Below are 22431 nucleotides of genomic sequence, written 5' to 3'. Positions count from 1 at the left end.
TTGAACATTTTGGATTATATTATTGCGATACACCAAGGCTGTTAGCACATCAACACTATTACAAGCTATTGGTACATCAACACTTACAAGGTTGTAATGCATTTGGAACACCCCTGTAATTCATTCAACTTTAGGGTTTGTAATATACATTTCAGGACAATTAGGGGTTTAATTCACAATACTGTAAGTTTTTTGACAATTTTCACGTTGTATTTTAGGAAAACATATGTTAAATTTTACAAATCTTGTTTGTTTTTGCTATTTTATGTTACTTAAATCTAAGACCATACAATCCTAACAATGCATGCATGGGTTATCTGCATATTATGTTCACAGTTAGGTGTGAGTTTCTGGATTGCGCAATGATATATGACCCAACTCATGAACACAAGCATGTTTATCTGCATGAAGTGTTCAAAATTAGGTGTGTGTTACTGGTATACACAATGGTATATGATCCTACTCATGAACACATGCATGTGCTATCTGCATAATGTTGTGTAACTCTTATATGGCTTGAACTAGAGACTTAAATTATTTGGATATTGTCATTTACATCTTGGTCAAAGTAGACCTGGACTATATTGTATTATATTGCACATATGAGAGGATTGCCACCTTCAAAGTAATGTATTCTTCTGTACTGATATGACACACACATTAAGAACATTGCTATAAACTGGGCAGTACTCCTACTCGACAAATCAGCATGGGTGTACATCTTTGCTGGTCCTGCCTTTGATATGGCTGCTCAAGAACTGTGTGTATGTTTGCACCCACATGTAAGATAGAGGTTACCAAAGATGTCCATGCCACACCAAAAAACAATTTACTCAGTTGACCAGGGCTTTAATCAGAAATATGGTACATGTATATGTTTTTAAGGTGACATGGTCAAGGATACATAAACCAGCTGACTTAAATCTACTTACGATGTGTGGAGGCTGCAGTCATATAAAAAGATATTGCCGTACTCAAATGTATTCCCGCTTAAACGCACATCTAATCTTACTATTATCTGATCTGAAAAATAATCAGACAAGTTTTAAGTCATATTCAAGGAAAGGCAACTTGGAATAATATGTCTCTTAAGCATTATTTTATCCAGGGAAGCTTGGAATAATGATCTGGCAAGTAATTAGATAATATAAAACCTTATGCAAACTAGGTAAATTTGGAAACTTTCCCATGATAAGCCTTATTCTACATATGGAAACTTAGAATACCGTGTCCAATAAGCCTGTTTCAAACTACGGGAACACTGAAACTGTGTATCATAAAAAATCCTGTTCATACAAGGGTTACACTAAATGATATGTTTCATAAGCCATATTATAACAAGGGTTACTTGGCATACTGTCTCATAAGCTTTGTTCTAATAAGGGAATAAAATAGTGAAACTTGGAATAATGTGTATCATAAGCCTTGTTCATACTTGGTCAATAAGAAATACTGTACTATGTATCATACACATTATTCTAACTACGATTACATGGAACAATATATTGTACAAGTGTTGTTCTAACGAGGGTTACATACACAGCTATTTATCATAAACCTACTTCTTAGGTAACATGGACTATCAGATCTCATAAACATTTGTGTGACATGGAACACTCTCTCTCACAGGCCTTATTCTAAAGTAGAGTTACATGGAATACTATGTCACGTTCGTATGTATAACTAACTTTGCAAAATTATTTGATTTGGCTATGACACAGTTTACTGAACTCTTCCAAAATCTTACTTGGCATAAGCATATATTCCAAGTTTGATCAACGTTGGATAATAATTATGCACTTGTGTTTCCACTCGCAGCCAATTAGAAACTATATTTCAAATGTAACATCATTTGTGATTGGTCAAGACAAAATTTCAAGCTCAAACTCAAGATCAACCACTATATCCCAACAAACAAGGCCCTAATAGTTAATTTCATTGGAAAAGGATAATACTATAATAACATAATCTAAAACATGGTCACTGAAAAAAGCACTATTGTGTTATGTATACTTAATTTAATTGTTTGTTTGTTAGATTTAATTTTTATTCCATTACATGCTGTTGTAATGTAACATTGTTAACTGGATTTGACATTGTCCGGAATTGATACACTGTAGATATTGCTAATATTGTTCCAAAATTAGTGACAGTTTTAGTAAACAACTTTTTTATCTTTTTATTATCTTTCTCAGAGTACTAATCAGTAAATTGAGTCGAGGTCATACCTAGAATACGTGTTAATTATCATGTAACAAACTTCTATTTTTTCTAGAAGAATGAACTCTTGACTCACATATGGGGATCCGTTTTACATTTTAGTTAGTCTTATAACTGACGTTATGATAACAATTCTATCAGCTGTGCCTTAACCTCTGACACATTAAGTTGTATTATGTTGTGACCAATTTGGGTTGAATTTTAATTTCTTAAAATTATTGAATTCAGGAGATTGTTTTCCCTGGAAATACTAAACTGCTCTGATAATTCTTGGACAAAGGCATTTATGGAATTTATATGGAATTCAAGAATGTGAATACTATTTTCTGTGATTCAGCATGAAACTGTTGACACATCAGTACAACGCTGACTATTGCATACGTCATCGCATTTCATTTTGGATTTTCATCGGGATTTGAACTGTGATTCACTTGGAACTTTTCATTGAAAGGTCTTGTGTTTTAATTCTTGGATTACAATGTGATTTAATTCGTAATACTGTAAGTTCTTTTTTCTTACTGTATACTTTGTAGTCTAGAGAAATAAAGTAATGTTTAATTATAAAAACCTTGTTGTCTTCACTCTTTTCTGTTACTTAATTTAAGAGCATAGCCTTTTAGCAATTGTAGATCAAATATTTATTCAGGAATGTAACTAGCACCTATGCAAAACTGTGCAAAATTATTTGATTTGGTTTTGACACAGTTTATTGAACTCTTCCAAGATCTTACATAGTGTAAGCATATATTCCAAGTTTGATCAGAGTTGGATAATAATTATGCACATGTGCTTGAGTCTTTGACTGAGTTTCCACTCTCAGCCAATTAGAAACTATATTTCAAATGTAACATCGTTTGAGATTGGTCAAGACAAAATGTCAATCTCAAACTCAAGATCAACCACTATATCCCACCAAACAAGGTCATACTAGTTAATTCCATTGGAAAAAGATAATAATGTAATACCATATTCGAAAACATGGTCACTGAAAAAAACTTTATTATGTTATGTATACTTAATTATTTGTTTGTTAGATTCAATTTTTATTCCATTACAAGCATAGACTCGTAACAATTGAATATCAAATATTTATTCAGGAATGTAACTAGCACCTATACAAAAGCATAAAGACCTCTGGGCCTGTGAGTCCTCAAGGCATTTTACCTACTGAGGTGAGCAAAAACTTAGTCAATGAAGGGGACTGCAAATTTTAGGCAATCAAATCAATTTTATTTCAATTCCACAGTTATATGAATGGCAGAAGTACATTAAAAATGGTATATACTGCCCTTATAATTGTGTGTCCATATTTCTTATACTTTATTTCCAAATGACATTATTTAACGAACAAAATAGACAACTCTAATGTATTCTCATCTCAACACTTTCGAGAAATAATTTAAAAACGTTCTCGAGCGAAACCTTTAACTTATAATAATTTATGTTTCTCGGTAATCGCAAACCTTCAACTTATGTTACTATTTTTTTCTCTGTAATCAATGTCTGATAATGTCACAATTGATTTAATGCAAGCCAGCTTGCCATTTCAAATGACGGGAAGATCAAAATCTGCATGAATGGGATTTCACCATAAACATCCATTTACAAACACAATCATATCATAGTTTCCATAGTTACATACTGAAAATATTGAGTTACAGTTGTTGTATGGTGGCCATATTAAATAGTAGAAATTAAACAGTATGTGTGTATGTGTGTGACTTGGATTTTTAACATAGCTTTAACAATGTTTCAATCATATAGCTATGATGTCTGCAGTGTGACAGTGTATAGTGTGTCTTGCAGTGGGGAATCATGCCGCATTAAACAGTACAAATTATATCATTTTTATACATTGACATGCCTTCACGTTTCAGAACATTAATTCACATCCCACTGAAATTAATGTGAATCTATTAAAATGTTTGTTAGGTTAAAAATAACAAATTATGCATTTGGTTGAAATAGGACACACAGCCAATGGGACTGCGCTGTGTCCAAAAAATGAGCCTGAGAATACATGGCTTTAAAGAGAGTGTTTACAACTATGCTATATACGTGCTGGGAACCAAAACGAAAATAAAAGACAAAGGGTTATGAAAAGAAACATGAAGAAAAACACCTGAATAGCCATGGCAATGGCAAAAATATAGCAAATGGAAATGCAAAAATCAGTTTTAGGTACGCTATGCTTGCTACGTCTTTGAACATTATGTGAAAGCTTTCCAGGAACACTCCGTATTAACGTTATCTGATATATGACGCAATTCCGATTTTATTTTAAGACTGGATGCTATCTACAAGCTGTTTAATATTGGATATAGAAGAAACAAACCTATTAAAGCACCAGTCAAAAGCCATTCAACGGAATCAATATTTAAGTAATGTTTCATTTTAAAATCTGTATAAACCTAAAACTGAAAACTTTTGTTGAGCATTTTGTATATTATTGTCGTTGTTATTCAAATGCAATTACTCAGATTCGTATGTGCAACATTCATACCCCATTGATATTCCTCCGAAAGATCAATGATGTTAACCAGTTAAAGCAGACTTACCATCTTTAACTTGCCCAACACAGGCTCCATTCTAGAATATGCAACTGCATGATTTACTTCAATATCGCTAACATCACATTGATAAATGCATCTTAATTGCTTATCTTTACCTTTATTTCTTTCTTAAGTCCTAGATTTTATAAAATTTCATTATCTTTTCAGTGACTGTGATAATCCCCTCCTCATTCCAATGATCGTCGCGAGAATAGATCCTACATATTGCAAAAATATACTATGGTGCTTTAAATGAAATGATTATTTTTCCAAATTGTTAAAAATAATTGATATGTTAGAATTATTTTCAGTTAGAAGAAACATATATTTGTTGCAATGTCAAGCTCGGAAATCAGTACCCTTCCTTTATTTCCTGTTGAAATTAATGTTCAAAATTCCCCCACCCCCAATTTAAGCTATACATTAGATTTTGATAAAACGCTGAAAATATATTACATTATCAGCTGCAAATAAAATTATATTTTTTTCTAATTGGTAAATCTAATTTACATACAGGCACAGATTCATTATAATTTTCATATTTACAAACAAATAATACTATAGATTACAAATCATGATCTATCAGTCTTTGGAAAGACTTTCAGAGATGGTTTAATAAGAAAAATAAATATTTGTTTCATTTAAAAAATGTGAAGTTAGGATTTAATTAGAACTATGCCTGTAATCTGTAAAGGCTGCAAAAAGAGGGAAACTAGGACCATGGTCGATATTCAACAATGACAAGCCGTGGAACTGGTACAAAAACTAACACCGTGTAATGGCTGCCATTTAATGGACAAATTCGGTAACGACTATTGCTTGATATGGAGTTTGATTAGACACGTCAACACTGTGATTAATAAAATGTTCTAACAATCTTCACATTGCGTATGTCCATTTAGAACGCACGAAAACTACAAATAGTCCAATGCCAGATCTGATGTTCCGTAATAACTGCAAAGTGCATAGTCCAAGATCTGCTGTCCCATAACAATTACAAACAACCATGTCCTAGATTTGCTGCCCAATGCTAGCTGCATACAGAAAAGCCCTAGATCTGCCGTCCCGTTTGCTACAGTTTAGTGCCAGATTTGCTGTCTTATTAAAAATGTTAAAAGCTTAGTCTTAGATATGCTGTTCCATGCTAACTGCAAACAGCACAGTCCTTGATCTACTGTCCAACAATAACTGTGAACAGCTCTGTCTCACATTTACTCTCTGATACAACTGAACAGGAGTTCCGCAATCACACAGTTGACTGTGAGATCAGAGACCCCAATCTGATGGTCTGCACTTTCTGCCAATGGATGCACATTCCATTATTTCTGGAATGAGAAGACCTGTCTAATCTTTTGTTGAAAAGTGGTAGTGAGTTTGATAACATACTAAATGGATGTTGGCATTCATGTCATCAATATGCCTGTCATCAGATGAATAATGTATGCAAAAGTAAATATGCTATCATTATATACACTAGTGTTAAATCTACTGTGTATGGCCACTGTAGTTGCCTTGTTGCACGTCACATCAGCACCATGTTCATTTAGGAACAGTTTCACATCATTAGAAATCTTTTAGTGAAATCCAATTTGGATTTGACCATTCATTCAGGAGGAATGTCAAGACTTTCAAGCTAGCTGCTAAGATGGCCATGTAAACATCAGATCAGCACCAGTTTAGTCTAGTGCCAACTAGTTATTTTAAGACATTTTTGAGTGAAAATCCTTATGTTGATATGATCATCCATTGAGAAGGAGTAGTAATAGCAATACTTACAAGTTGGATATCATGTTGGCCATATTGGACATCAGATCAACGCCAGTTTCATTTATGACCAAGAAGTCTTTAACCAAAAATCACACGGCAATATGAGGTTAAATAACAGTCTGGTTACTCGACTTGACCCTACATGTTTCCAACTCGAGCCTATATACTTTGGAAATGAGAAACAGCAACACAAGTTGGAGAGAAAATTTCAGGAACAAATATTAACAAAGTTATGTAATTACGATCCAAATTAATTTCATAACGCAAATGATGCTTATTTTGTAGTTTATGATTCCTTTACATATATCCATAGCAACAAAAAAGACCACCCCACACACAAAAATGTTTTTACAAGCCTAACGACCATATTCTTTGTCAATATAACCATAACCATACATAATTTTATATATGACCTTACAGTCCTTTCAGGAGTAGTAGTGTTAACAAGACTGTATTGATGGTTATCTTGGTGGCGATGTTGTATACATACATTTAGGAGGAAGAGTGATAATATGTTTACAATGGATTCCATGGAGGCCGTATTGGATTGGCACCATTATCGTTTCGATCCAACTAGACATTTACTGAATATTCCAAGCTGATGGGAACATCCATGTAGGAGGAGTAACAATAAATGTTGTTTTAGGGCGTTTCTTAATTTTCTCACCTGAACTTGAAAAAATAGCAATTATCAGTATCGTGGCTCATATAAAAGATACACATATTTCTTTTTGTCAATTATTTTAATATTCAGAAGCAGGTGTTGGTTTTACAGATGACTTCTCTCATTCACTGTCAATAATGTATTTTCCTTTTAGCACAAAAGGTCACGTTAATATTGTTTCTCTATCTACCAGTTATAATTTGCAAAGGCTATAGTTTTATTTTTTGGCCAACAGTAATGACCTTTTTAATCTCAAGACAATGAAGCCAGCGCATGGGTCTGCATGTTTAGCCCACAAGGAAAGCATTGCTATAAACGTAATCTTGAGTGCAGATCAAAGGGTAAATGAGCATGTTGCAGAATAAAACAACTTTAGAATGATTCATCTTAAATACGAAGAAAATATATCCAAATAATAATTAAACATAAAGTGAATGAAACCTCTTTAACCAAAAATGTAAAAAAAAAAATGTAATGACGTTCAAACCAGGGTAAATGGAGCGAGCAAATATGTTGTAGAGCTTGTTGTTGCTTAATAATATCTCAAGCCAAATATTATGCAAACCTATCACAGGGCTTAGGAAATATATGGAAGTGAAAGACTTTAACTACAAGCTTAACAACTTGTACGATGACACAAAGCAAATATCATGTGATTCCACCACAGGGTTTAGGAAATATGTGGAAGTGAAACACTTTAACCAGAAACTTACCAAATGGTTCTTGTTGACACTAGAGCTGTAATAAAGACTACTATGTTTTGTTTCCAATAATGTTGGCACATTCTTTTTATCATTGTTTGGAGCAGTATACCATATTCTGTATGTATGTAAAATTTGATTAAACGTTAGTCACATTAGAGAGCAAAATACCTAAGCTACTAGATGATGATGGTGATTGACAATTAAATCATAACAACAAATATATTAATTATATTAAAAATATGTTACATTTGAGCATGTTCTGTTGTTTTAATCAGTAGGACTCAATAGTAGTTTGAATAGCAGTGGCAAGAGCTAACCTTTTCTTTGCAAACGTGGATATTGTGTAATTTGCAAAAGATATAAAAATTGTGGCGGAGAAATGGTCTCCAGCAAGAGAAATAGTAAAATATTCAGTTAATTATATGGCCTTAATACACATTACTTTTCATCATTAAGTGGTTCTGTGTGCCTTAAATAATGTAAAATGTTTTTCCATAACTGTAAAGAATGGTTGTTTTGTATTGCCCATTTTACACAATTCGTACTTCCCTCAAGTAGATGCCCTGCAACAATTCAATTGCCTCAGTGGTAAAAATTGTTGCCACTCAATACACCAAAACCATCAATACTTAATGAGGGCCGGTAAAATTTAAAGAAATTTTGCTATTTGTCTCAATAGATGCAGGCCTGAAGTCTAGAAATTCCTAAAACTTCATTTCCAATACTCTGCTACAGTTATATTTTACAGTTATATTAATGTAAATCAAGCTGCCACTTTTGAAATACAACATAGGATTATCAGTACCAACCTTTCCCTGTTTGGAAGGATGTAATCTGGTTGGAACGCGGAACAGCACATGTTCTTATCCCGTCAGATGTTATGTTTGCCTTTGTCTTGATATTGACATTCCTACTGCTAAACACACAGTCATGCATTTGCTGGTCGGGGATATAATGTTTTGACGAATAAGGTAACTGAAAACACAAAATCACTGAATGTTAGCATTCCAGTACACATTCGAGAGCCACTAATTTGGAACTGTTATTAGCTATTATTATTATTATTATTATTATTAAACAAGAGTCTATCGCATACACTAGCGTACAGTTGAATAAAGCTATTTTTTCCATGAATTCAAGTAAAGTATTCTGCTTCTTTTTAACCTGTTAGTGTTTAAATTATCCTTGATACGTGTTGGCTATAAAACTATTGTCAGCATGGACACTATTGTTGACTCAACGAAGATTTTGTTGTTACCCTTGCACATCAACCTGGGTCTGATGTAGAACTTTGTCAAGACCATTAACTAAACACAAGCAACTTTCAAGCACCTCCATTGAAACTTTCCAAGGTTAAGTGAAGCTAAGATAAAGGAAGGTGTCCTTGTTGGTCCTCAGATTGGTAATCGTCTTCGAGATGATGCATTTGATGGTGCCCTACGTGGCCAGGAAAAGCAGCATGGAAAGCCATCCACTTAGTGGCAACAAATTTTCTTGGAACCAACAAGGCAAAGCACTAGTGGGAGTTGGTGCGAAACCTCCCACAAGGCATTCAGAAGCCTTCGTTGCAACATGTCACTAAAGATACATTTTGTTTCAAATTCATCTAGAATTTTTGACCACTGAAATGCAGAGCAGTGAGCGACAAGCACAGCAAGCGATTTCACCATAACATTGCAACAATGGAGAAACCCTATCATGGCAAATGTAGCCCGTCAATTCTTGCAGGCAATTGCTGGATAGTGGCAAGATGCTCCATCTAACGAATACAAGAGACAAGCCAAGGCCCCGAGTGGCCGAGTGGTCTAAAGCGCTCACCATTATGGATCACTGCCATTTCACCTCGGTCTGCATGGATTTGAGTTTCGGGTCCGGCATATGTTGGTATGTGAGAAAGCTTGCCAGTAGCTTCTCCTGGGTCAGTGGTTCTTTCCGGGGTTTTCCTGGGTTCTTCCTCCAGCATTAATACTGTCCGCCATGTATAGCCTATATTGTGCTGAAAAATGGCGTTAAACCCAACAACAGCAACAACAACACCAACAAGAGACAAGTCAAAAAGCGTAGAGTAGACACTGAATAAGGACTAAACTGTGCACTTTCACATATATAATAGTTTTTTGCCTTTTGTTTCATAATAAATGTTATTGATATTAATTGTTGCTGCTTTTTAAAGTGTTACATAAACATGACAGGTACAATGTTATCATGTAAATCAACCATAAACACATGAAAAAACCTAGCTTTGCAATTTATGATCAAAATCCAAATATCTATGCAATATACATAGACGAAAAATGTAAAAACATAGCTTTCTTAGAACAGTAACCAATCAGTTGTTTTGTTATATTTGAATTCATCAAATCTAAATCCATAATAAATCGAACATTTATCTCTGAAGCAGACGACTTCCACAAAAGTGTAGACTGGTGTAAGTTGTAGGCCTTACCGTTATGTGATCCTGATGTCCATTCCCAACTGGAAAAAAACGAGGAAAATTACCAACATCTTGATTCCCACATTCATCCAGCAGCCCGCATCTATAGCAAACAATGCAAAAAGATACTATCAGATTTGGTGACTTAGTGAAAATAAAGGTTTGTTTCAGTTATTTGGTATAATCAAGTGTTTATTTTACTGAGGTATTTTAATGCATCTATGCATTATTTGGAGCATGGAGGCTAATACAGTCTTAGCTGATGCTCCTTGGTGACAGACACCTTTTCATACAGGATATTTCTATAACACTTTTTATAATCTTACGACGATAAACTTTTTAATGTTTAGAGTGCCCTTTATAAATTGTGCACTAGCGTAGGACTTCATAATACACGTAAAGGTGGACTCTCTTGAAGACTTGCTGTATGTGTGGATAAAACAAATTGTACGGATAAATCGAAAAATTAAAATGGTGCTCCTCTTGTGAGTGCACTTTTTCTAAACAACAAAATGCTGAACTAATAATGTGGAACAGTTTCTCATGAGGTGAACATTATTATGAAAATATACTATTTTCATTGCTATCACGATGGCATAGTGGCTTTCATGAAGTGGTCATACTGTGAAACGATGACATGGTGGCCTTTCATGAAGTGGTCACACTGAGAAAATACACTACGGTTGTTTCTGTCTGTAACGAATGTATGGAAATTCCTGAGTAAGCTTGTTGTGAATTTAGCGCTTTACCATCATGTTTTTGTTTTAAGTGACAAAACAATTCAAAATATGAATAATGAGTTTTGTGGTTTTTTTTACAAAACAGTTTATTTGTCACAATTCACGATTAGTTTGTCACATGTTTGACACGTGTCATGCATGCCAACATGGTCGCCAAATGGAATGTTCTGGAAGATATTCAGAATAAATAAAAAATTGTTCAACTTTAGGATTAAAATGTCACAGAACTAAATTTCATATCCTTGTTATTCTCTAGCGTATGTTAACGAGTCAAGGACATATATTCCTTTTTAAGACTTTAAGTCATTCTAGAATATTATAAAGAGTAGTTACTATCATTTTTGATCTTCCTTCAATGCCCATGTCCACTAAATATATCCCCCTGTGTTGAGTTAGTGTATTTTATGTTTAATGGCTCTCTTTGATAAACATCTTGCCAGGTACCAGCATCCCATTTCAGTTTTCCTGCCTATTGTACTCATTGGGTAGTTATAAATTGCAGCAGCAGTCAACTCTTATATTATATCAAGGATCTCTCAAATATCAAATGTCTTTTACATGGTGTCAGCTGCCGTGTAAGCTTAATTAACTCACTTTAGGCTACAACTTGTACAGAAAATAATATATATGCATATATTATTTATTTTATCACAAGATATTTTTTTAATTTCATATAATATACACGTAATCGATAGAATTGATGTTAATTAGCTATAAATTAGAGCAAGATATTTGCCTACCTATTGACGGTCGGAAATCCTTAAAAAAAGGGCCAGGCATTTAAATATCAGTACATTACGCTGGTCCTTAATAAAATTGCGATATATCGTAGTACGTATTGCGGTAATATAAAAAACAATGCGGTAAAAATTTTAACATGGTTCCCAGCTCTAATGGTCAGGGGGCCTCGTTTGATGGAGACAATATCTCACACACACATATATATATTCGCATTGCGCCAAAGGCTTTTAACAGAAAATAATTTTAAATCTCTGTTGTCTTCCTAAAGCTTTACCGATTTAAAAGAGAGAAAGACAGAGAGAGAGAGAGAGAGAGAGAGAGAGAGAGAGAGAGAGAGAGAGAGAGAGAGAACTGTCCATGTAGAACAGTTTGTCCTCAAATAATCAATTGCCTTGTCTTATGCCAGAAAAAGATTGCCAACAGTAGTATAAATATGTTTCCTGAAGAGACTTATGCGCTTCTGGCTGAACATAAATCCAGAAATTAAAGATAAAACCATTTCGTTCATTTAAATGCTGAGTGATAAAACCAGCAACGCTAGTCTTCAATGCTAGCAATATTTTCAAATTAGTTGCTGTGACGAACATATTGAATGTCAGTCTGGCCCCAGATTCATTTAGGACAAACACAGCCTGAAACAAAAGTCTTGTTTTAAACCTTATATTCATATATTCATATCACCTTCCATTTTGGACCAGCACTGGTAAAGTGATTTGAAAGATGGATGCTATGGTAGCATATTGGATAACATCATGGCACCATATCAACCTCTTACATGTAGATATTATAGGAAGTCTTATTTATACAAAGACCTTTGATGAAAGCACAATAATGGGACGATCAGCTATCTCGAAGAAATACTCGTACGAAGATTTTTGCGATGGTTATTGTGGCAGTCAGATTAGAAGTTCGATTGGTACCAATTTCCTTTATGACCCACCAGACATCACAAGAACCCTATAGTGGAAATCCCATGTTGATATAACCATCAATATTAGAGAAAGAATGATAACAATATTTCCAAGACTACTAATGTCATATCCACACTGGACACCTGAACAACACCATTTTCATGTTGTATCAAATTTACATTATAAGAAGTCTTCCAGTGAAAACCCAATGGCAATATGATTTTTCATTCAGGAGGCTTGGCTAAACTATTTGACGAAAATCACCTTTATTTAAGTCTAATGACTACTGTCAATACCATATTAGGCATCCGATCAGTACTATTTCAATTAGGACAAGCTAGACATCATGATAAGTCTACCCTTGCGATAACAAATTCATGACTTCATAACACTGTTCATGAATGTGCATGACTGTTCTTAAAATGTCCATGATCAGTTCATCATTTGAATTCATGAACAAATGTTGATGAAAGTTCCACAACTAAGTTTATGAGCATTTCATTAATTTTGATGCATCATACATGAAGTTCATGAACACACTGATGAACCTTTATGAACTATTATTATATTATAATATCTTTAAAGTTCATGAACTTTCAAGTACTTTGATGCACAGGGCACGTATTGTTGCTTAAAATTGACCTGTCATACATGTATTATATAATAGCTACAAGGAAGGACCCTTATCTCCTTTGTCGCGCGACCCATTTAAGAATAAACGCTGTTATTTCAAGCCACATTTCGCGTCGCATAATAAATGTGGTAGTGATGTTTAGCTCAGGCATTTGACTGAGTATCCCTATCAAATGTTTGACTTAATATCATACCTTTAAGGAATGCCAAATCATTTTCCCACGGTACCGCTTAATATGCAAGAACAAAGCGCTGAATGGAATTCTGTCCTCTCATTGGTTAAAAGAAAATGACGTTGGCCAATGAGAAGGTAGTATTCCATTCAGGGCGTTGTTTTTGAAAAGTCAAACGTGGGCTGATGCAATCTTAACAACATGAACAGGAACTCAAACAATATCATTTAACACAAGATTTTGTTTCCTTGACTCACCTCAAATTTCAACGTCGATATTTTGCCGTCGAGTATCTGCTTGGCGTTAATACAATGGTACGGGTATATTTGGAAACTTTTCGTTATGTAACAAAAATAATTGTTGTTGAAGTGTATCACGAGCTATCTTTCTGCATGCAACTATCATATCATCTGGTTTCCACACTTGCAAAAAATCGTTCACAGAAGTTTCTGAAATTATCTCACGCATTATTTGACATTGAATTGTATTTCGCTGTAGTCTGATTAATTTCTTAAACTCATTTAATTCTGGATCAAGCGCCCTATGATTATCCTTTATTTCATCATAATAATCTACGACTTTTTTTAATCAATCGTGTGGAGACAATTTAACAAAAGGTGGCAGTTAACCATGATCGACACACATTATCGCAGCAGTATTCCTCAACATTAGCCAATCAAAAAATAAGTTTAATGTCTCCAGCGCCAATGTACATATTTCATTACAAATAATAATTATTGGAATATATGTATCACCCATTCGTTCAGGAGTCCACATATCTCCCTTCCATCCAAAGAAGCTGTGATAAGTATTAGATTTAACTCCTCGTTCGTTCATTTGTCTGGCGAGTCTATGTGTAGGTGTTAAAACAATAATATCAATTCCACGAAATAATTCGATCAAACTTTTTTTGTTACCTGAAGCTCCTGGTCCGTTTAGATAAACAGTCTTATGTCTGGTCACAGGATCGTATACAGTTGGAGTTGATGTTAATTTTGATATTTTATTATTTTTGTAATAAATATTTTTGATTTCAAAGTCAGCAGATTCAGAATAACTAAGTATCTTTTCTTGTTTTATTCTCCATTCGCCTCATAATACATCAGTGCCTATATATATTTGTTCTAGCAAACCTGTTTTTTTTTATTGACATAAAATGAATATGTGGTGACTCTAGAGGCAAATTTAGAAAACTATTCACCATCGATAATAAATTTATCGAAACGTATGCTAACATCGAAGATCTTAAATGAGTAAACTGCGGTGACTCACATCAATATAACATAGAATTGTACCTAATTTAGTTCCATTTAGCAAGAAAACTGTTTCTCGACTAATAAACGGATTTTGATATGTTGCATCAGCAATTATACAATCTAGTTCTGCATCATCTATAATTAATCTTGTACAATGTCGTTTATGATCATATGATCCTCCTTGGGTAAATTTACCAATCATTTTTCTGCCAGTCATGTCAGGATTTTCATCATCAGAATATTTCATTTGCTGTTGTAACCAAATTTGTTTCTGTGGACTATATGATATAACTGCTTCATTTACAACCAACGATAATAATATTTTTGAATCGAGCATAAATCGAAAAAAAACTACTGGATATATAGTAAATTCTATGGAGATATTCAGCAAACTTAAATTACTTGATACAAGTAAATACAGTCAGGTCAAAATCTGGTGATGGTCCGTGTATTGATACTCAGGGACCGCTCCGGTGGCCTAGTGGTTAAAACGTCCGCCTCGGATGAGGGAGGTCGTGGGTTCGACCTCTGGCCGAGTCATAGCAAAGACTTACAAATATGGTACTAACAGCTGCCTCGCTTGGCGTTCAGCATTAAGAGGTTAGTGTTAGGACTGGTCGGCCCGGTGTCAGAATAATGTGACTGGGTGAGACATCATGCTACATGTCTGCGGCATGATGCCCCAGTGCTAGACATCACTATAAACTGCCACATTGCAGACATCGTAGCGATATGAATGAAAAATTGCCATAGCCACTTTAAAAATCCAAATCACATCACATCACATTGATACTGTGGTCATCTCATGTGTTGGATGTCCAAATCTGTTAAAACATTCTCCCATTGCATGAAAACTTTCGGGATAACATGCAACCATATCAACTGAGATAACATCTTTAAAATCGTATCTGGTATTCCACAATCTATCCTGTCCGTATTCCACACAACTGCATTGTATTTCTTCAAGAAATTCCAACTGAGTTGGTTTTCATGAATTTTCCTTATGAGCAAAATGAGCAGCAACCGACGGAACGGAAAAACAGTTACTCAGTAATTGTTCAGTATAGTCATGGGTATATTTCAATGCAAGATGTTTCAGTTCTTGGTGGAGAGATTCTATAAAATAAATGTCTCCATTACGCTGTACAAATTGATCATAATTTCACTCATTGGAACTTTGAAACAGCCACAGGGATGCAGGATCGTTTTTACTGATATTTCTGATAAAAATCAAACATATCACCGTTACAGAACTTAACAGTTTGATTTCGTGGAAATATTGTCACCGCAAAAGTCAAAGCATGCACATTATGATCAATATTATTTATCGAAGTTCCTTTCGATTAATATTTCAATTCATACAAAATCTCTACTGTCATTGTTTTTTTATTGTTATTGGGAATCTCAGTTTCTTTCCATGCTCAACGACATCATTGATTGTCGCTCCGTTATCTTTAACTGTTTCTGCCCATTTATTTATTTGTTCGCGTCATGGATCTGTTAGTTTATTTCCACTTCGCTCGGTTACACAATTTATTTTGAAAATTGTATTGCTTTGAGATCATTAACGCTAGGTTTGTCATTCAGCGAATATATCGCATAAATAACTGCGGTCACAGGATAGGCTCGTTCGTAATACAGTTTGTCAATACCAGTCAACATTCCTGGTTTGGAAATTTTATTTAACGTAACAATATTTCCAGTGTGAAGTCGGATAGGGTCACTTTTGTCACGGATAATCCAAGTATCGTCTTCCACGGTATCTACCGCTACAATAAATTTTACTCTAAAAATATATTTGATTGTCGAGATAATAATAATAATCGTCGCTGCTCGTTGGTCATTCATTGTAGCATCAATTAAACATTCAGAAACACCTAAGGTGTTACACATTATTCTGAATGTTGACCAGACATGAGACGCACCAATTCTTTCTTGCCGTCACGAATTTTTTCATCAGAGTTTTCTTCAGATCATCTAAAGCTCTCCTCGGTAAGTCAGGGGTTCTTCTGTCAAGATCGAATATGGGTTTAGAAGGTTCAGTTGTAGATAATCTCTGAAATTCTACCATTATTATAATTAACAGATATATATATATATATATATATATATATATATATATATATATATATATATATATATATATATCCTCTTAACCTGCTAGAATGTCGTATGGCAATAGAAAGTATCATACGGGTGTTGTGTCGTCCTTAGGATAGGTTAATTAAGTTTATGTTGTGCTGTCCATAGAACAAGTTAATTAAGTTAATGATGTGCTGCCTACATAGAAATAAGTTAATTAAGTTAATGTTGTGTTGTCCATAGAACTAAAATTGCATATACTGTAAATATTTCGTGCCATCTGAACTTTGCTAGAATATCGTTTGGTAATCGAGGAGTCTACATGGGGGTTGTATTGTCCTTCGACCCAAGATTATATATAAATATTTCGTACCCTCTGAATTTTCTAGAATGTCGTTTGGCTATATAGGAGTTCCGATAAGGGTTGTGCTGTATAAATATTTCTTTATTCTAAATATATATATATTATATAATGAATTTTGAAAATATTAATGTCATTATTTCTGCAATTTAAAAAAAAAAACAAAAACATTACGGTATCAAAATATCTGACAAAATGAATCCTGAAAAAATTATTAGTGATTTTGAATCATTACAACGACGAAAATGTGAAGATAAATAAAAAGCTGAGGGATCAGTGGATGATTGGATGTTGATATGTAAGGCTAATATGTAAAGGGTATGACTGTGAAATTACTGGGTACTGGATGGTAAGTAACTGGGTACTAGATAGTATACAACTTTGTGTTTATGTAGTAGATACATGGTGGATAGTATATAACTGGTTGTAGAACAGTTGATCGCTGGATTCTAGATATTAGATAACTAGGTATTGGATAGCAGATAACTGGCTGTTGAATATAATCTGGCATAGTTTTGGTAGTAGATAACTGGTAGGTGAATAATATATTTAACTTGTTATTTGATGGCATATACTAGTAACTGGGTTGTGGATAGTAAATCAACTGTTGCTTCAGTATAACTTAGTGTGGATAGTTAATAATTGTTTTTATGATAGTTGAGCCTGGGTTGGTGGCTAGTATGTCACTAGGATCTAGGTATTATATCCCGACGTTCTGATAGCAGATAATAATGTCTTGGATAGTTAATAGTTAATAACTGGTTGTTGGAAAGTAGACATAGCACTGGATAGTAGATAACTGTTTTGTCTATATTAGATTATTCGGTATTGGACAGCAGATATTAGTAAATGGTTTTCTAGATAGCAAATCAATGATTTCCTGAATATAACCTTTCGCTGATAGTAAAATATTTGTTGTGGATAGTAGAGCCCAGGTTGATGGGTAATATGCCACTAGGCTCTGGATATTATATCACTATTTCTCTTGGTAGATACTCTATGTTGGATAGTTTACTACTTGTAGTTGGAAAGTATCAAACAGTGTGCTATTAGTAGATTAGTATGTGTCGATAGCAGATAATTGGTTAGTGGAAAGTGGATAACTGTTAATGGATAGAATATCACTATGCATTGATAGCAGAACATGTGGATAGTATATAACAGGGTTTTGGATAGTACATAACTGTTTTGTGGATAGTAGAATTCCTGGGTGCTGAATAGTAGATAACTGTTTGTTGTGTAATATATAGCTTCGTAGTGCATACTCAAATGGCAGAAAGTAGATAACGGGTTGCTGGATGGTAGATTACTAAGCTTTGGACAACAACCAAGTAAGTGTTTGATAGTAGATAACCGGTTGTAGAATAGTAGAATGTTGTTGATAGTAAATCACTTGTTGGAGGATAGAAGAAAACTGGATGCTGAGAGTAGATAATGGGGTGTTTCGCAGTAAATTCTAATTGGTGGACAGTATATCACTAGGTGTTGGTAACAGATAATTAATGAAAATAGTATATACAGGAATAATAGATATTAAACAGGTAGGTGTTGGATACAAGATAATTAATTACTGATATGAAGGAATATGGGTATGATACTTTTGCTTTTAAACGTAAGGATAGTAGAGAGGGATTATTTGAACCATGCAAGTAAAACCATAGGGTCATAAGGAGGAGATAAAAGGTTAGCTTTGTTACAAAGCAAATCAAAATAAATGTCTACATTCAGGGTTCCAGTTGACAATATCTTACCCTTTGCATCACATTTCCCTCCAAAACATATCCATGATGTGACAAACAGACATACGCCACATGCGAAACGTATGTCAGCATATTAGTTAGTGAGCAGACCGTCAAATCTTGCCACACAGTTAAAACAAACCTTTACAAATGGACACCTAATATTAATTTCCCGTTTGTCCCCATAAATTGTTTAACCAATTCTACACTGAACTCTCTCAAGGTATTTCATTTAGCATGAAAATAAACACACATTTTTCTCGTTGCCAAGCTATAGCCCCTCTTATTTCATTGCAAAAGAAAGACAGCAGACGAACTGTTCTTTTCAAAAGTATGCCGTTATAAGGTATTTAAGTTAGACAACAGTCCATCGTAACAAGCTACACTTTTAAAATAGAAAAACGTTTCTCATAGCCGCGTCATGTTAACTTGCCATTTGTCTCCATAAACTTTCGACTATATGTCTCATTAACTTCAAATTGTTGGCCCTACAAACGTTTTGACTCTATGTAACAATGGTCTAGTTATCAGTATTTCAATTAGAGTGCAAACCAACTAACATTTCCCTCGAAAGTGTTATGAACAGAAAGACTCCCCAGAGTGGCACCTCATGCTACACTGCTGCAATGTAGTTATAAATCACAATGGAGACAATGTTAAATTCAAATTTGGATCCGATAATCTTTTGACCACATTTAACGTTATGCCACCCACAACCACCGCCGTCAGGCTCCCAGGTGACATCCACTATTACTTTTCTTACATAAACATACGTTTTGAAATTACTGCGGTCACCTCTTATCTCAAAAGGGAGGATGATAATTGTATATGAAGCGATTGTCCTGAGATGCTTTCTGAACCTCAAACAAAAATGGCCAGGACCACAGTGACCCAGAGTGTCTTGACGAAACGCCTACTGGTGCTTAATTGCAATGGTAATAGTGCACTCTAGCATATTAAATGACAGTCTTCGTGTAAAATACGTAAAGAGAGCTCATGGGTGCTGCATTTACAGGATATGAGCAAATATGATTTTCCATAAGAGACAGTACGCTTGTCATTATAGGACTCATCGCCAAAAGGAATAATTTGAAGCAAGTTACCAATGTTTCCATCAAGACTATTCTCGTTTGTGTTTGTATGATCAAGGTGGACGTGGAGGTCAGGAATGTTGATAAACTCCAGTGGATCAGTTGCTGCATGTGGAAAATCTAATCCAAAAGTCTAGACATTTTTGCTTTGACGTTAAAGATGTTTGTATCGTTTATGTCAAACCGAAAGATATGTACTAGCCACTCAGGATTCCAGATTCCATAGAGACTGGATACAGGGAAAGATATGCAGATCCGCCCAGTCCTCGAGTTCTATTCCACAGTCATTTTGGGAATAGCATCATGCAGCACGTGTTTGTGCCTTTGCGTGTTTTAATATTCATCTAGAATGGTAATGCTTTAGCAGAGTAGATTGCGAGTGAAAATGCAAATAAGGTAGTGCTACCAAATGCAGTCGAAATGTTAAACCATTCTGTCTTGTATAAAATTACCAGGATCTATGCATGCGAAATTGATTCGCTGAATATCACCTATTCTAAATCAATAGGTCCAACCAGAAGATTATTCAATAAGACATACATGGGTTGAATGCTGAGAAAGAGATGCAGATCCGCTTATTCTCCGAGTTGTAGTCCAAATTCAATTTTGGAATGACATCCTGCATCACTTTTTTCCTGCAATTGCGCGTTTCGGTAACCATGGAGTATTGTAATGATGTCGAGCAGAGCAGACTGAGACCAAAAACGCAAGTAAGGTTGTGTTACCTAGTGTTAAACCGTCCTATCCTGTATGAACTTAACAAGGATTCTACATGCGAATTTGAGACGGTGCATATCACCTATTGTAAATCTACAGGTTTAAGTAGAAGTTTGATCAATACGACATACATGGTCACACGAACTGAGGTGATGGTATTTTCATACGTTCTATGCTTTAATAGTGGCACTAAACATGGAGATGGATGATTCTTTAACTACAGCTATGCAGAGTGAGTCACACATCCACCAGCTTTTGCTGAACCTCGACGTGTACATGCAGAATAACACATCCTATAGAACATACAAATGCATGTTTCAAAAGCATGTGCTGCCCCACGTTGAGGCTGAATAATTTTATGGCCAATTAAGATCAGAAAAAGCAGACTTTTGAAACAAGTTTGGTGAAAGTCATTTAAATTCAGCCATCACGTGTTGCCAGTCGAAGTGAAGATAAGCTGAGATCAACTAATGTTGCTCTTTTTACTCGTTTCATGTTTACGACTGGTTGAGAAATATTCTTATTCAAATGAAGTGACCCATTCCGAGCTAAAAAAATTGGATGCACTTCGAAGGAGCATTGATGTAAAATAATACGAAACTATGTGTAATAACTTTAAGTGAATAGAAGGAAAAACTGGAAGATAAAACATGGCATGAACAATGGCATGAAAATGATGTATACCATTTACATCCTGTGAGGACCAGGTCATAAAAATAGCCCCGGAATATGGAAAGTTTCGTGTCAAACCACCTATATACGAAACCGAACGTTATATGTGGGTAGACCAGACAGGCTGATAACAGCTCTTCGCACATTTTTGTATGACAAGGCTGGATCAACTAAAATGGGTTTATGTGCTTCATGTTGGGCATGTAGCAAGGCTTAACAACTCACGGTGTTATGCATCTCATCGCAATTAGGGGCAATCCGCAAAGGCTACCTAAATATTCGGAGCCTCCTCCGTGTGGCATACAATTCACACAACCAGTTTCTTGAAATCATAAACACGGAAATCTCTGGAATTGACGACGTCCCAAAGTCGATAACTAATTATCCGAATGCAATAACAAGGCAAAACAAAATTATGTACTTACTGTCGCCTTTTTGTGATCCCTTCTGACATGCAGCTCAACCTTGGCACCAATGCTTGGTATAAAATCATCATTCAGGAGACGAATAACGACATGGTGGTTGAAAACAAAATTAATGTCAACCCGCACAGGATATCAGGACAATGACCGTAAGACTATGCTAGTGAAGACATATTGCACCAAATCCAAGAGACGAATAATGAAACGTTTGGCTACGCGCTGCTCCACCGCTGGCAGGCGGCATTAAATATATGGTCGGCGCAAGAAGTGAAAGACCTTGAAGACAAGAAAACAGCAGTTGTCGTGGCGGCATCGTGGTGGCTTTTATAGTCATCTGGTTTCTCCGCTGAGCACTCTTGGTAGGATTGGTAGCTTTTTATTATGCTAAACGGCAAATAATGCGACAGATATGATGATGAAAGCACTGATAGATTTGCAACCAGCCAGCCGATCATATTGTCATAGTATGAACGAAGTGATTGACCCAGCGATTCCGGAAAGTACTGCAGCTGCTATTCTTCTTAGCATTTTCAACATCGCAGCCAAATATTA

General features: G+C 35.0%; 1 protein-coding gene across 2 annotated transcripts in view; it reads right to left on the bottom strand.

The window, feature by feature from the left end:
• The window catches only part of LOC149803922 (hepatocyte growth factor receptor-like), a 222033-nt gene that overhangs the window by 104161 nt on the left and 95441 nt on the right, over nt 1–22431 (bottom strand). For both annotated transcript variants that reach the window (XM_089953736.1, XM_089953737.1), the window contains exons 6-8: nt 10354–10444; nt 8717–8882; nt 933–1023 (exon numbers count right to left, since the gene is read on the bottom strand). In XM_089953736.1, coding sequence (XP_089809862.1) covers nt 933–1023; nt 8717–8882; nt 10354–10444 — 348 coding nt within the window. The remainder of the gene's footprint in view (nt 1–932; nt 1024–8716; nt 8883–10353; nt 10445–22431) is intronic.

The sequence above is a fragment of the Sinohyriopsis cumingii genome, chromosome 3 (genome assembly GCF_028554795.1).
Source record: "Sinohyriopsis cumingii isolate HCF-2022 chromosome 3, ASM2855479v2, whole genome shotgun sequence".
Lineage (NCBI taxonomy): Eukaryota > Metazoa > Mollusca > Bivalvia > Unionida > Unionidae > Sinohyriopsis > Sinohyriopsis cumingii.
Note: the sequence above shows the minus strand (reverse complement) of the source record. Positions and strands in the feature narration are given on the sequence as shown.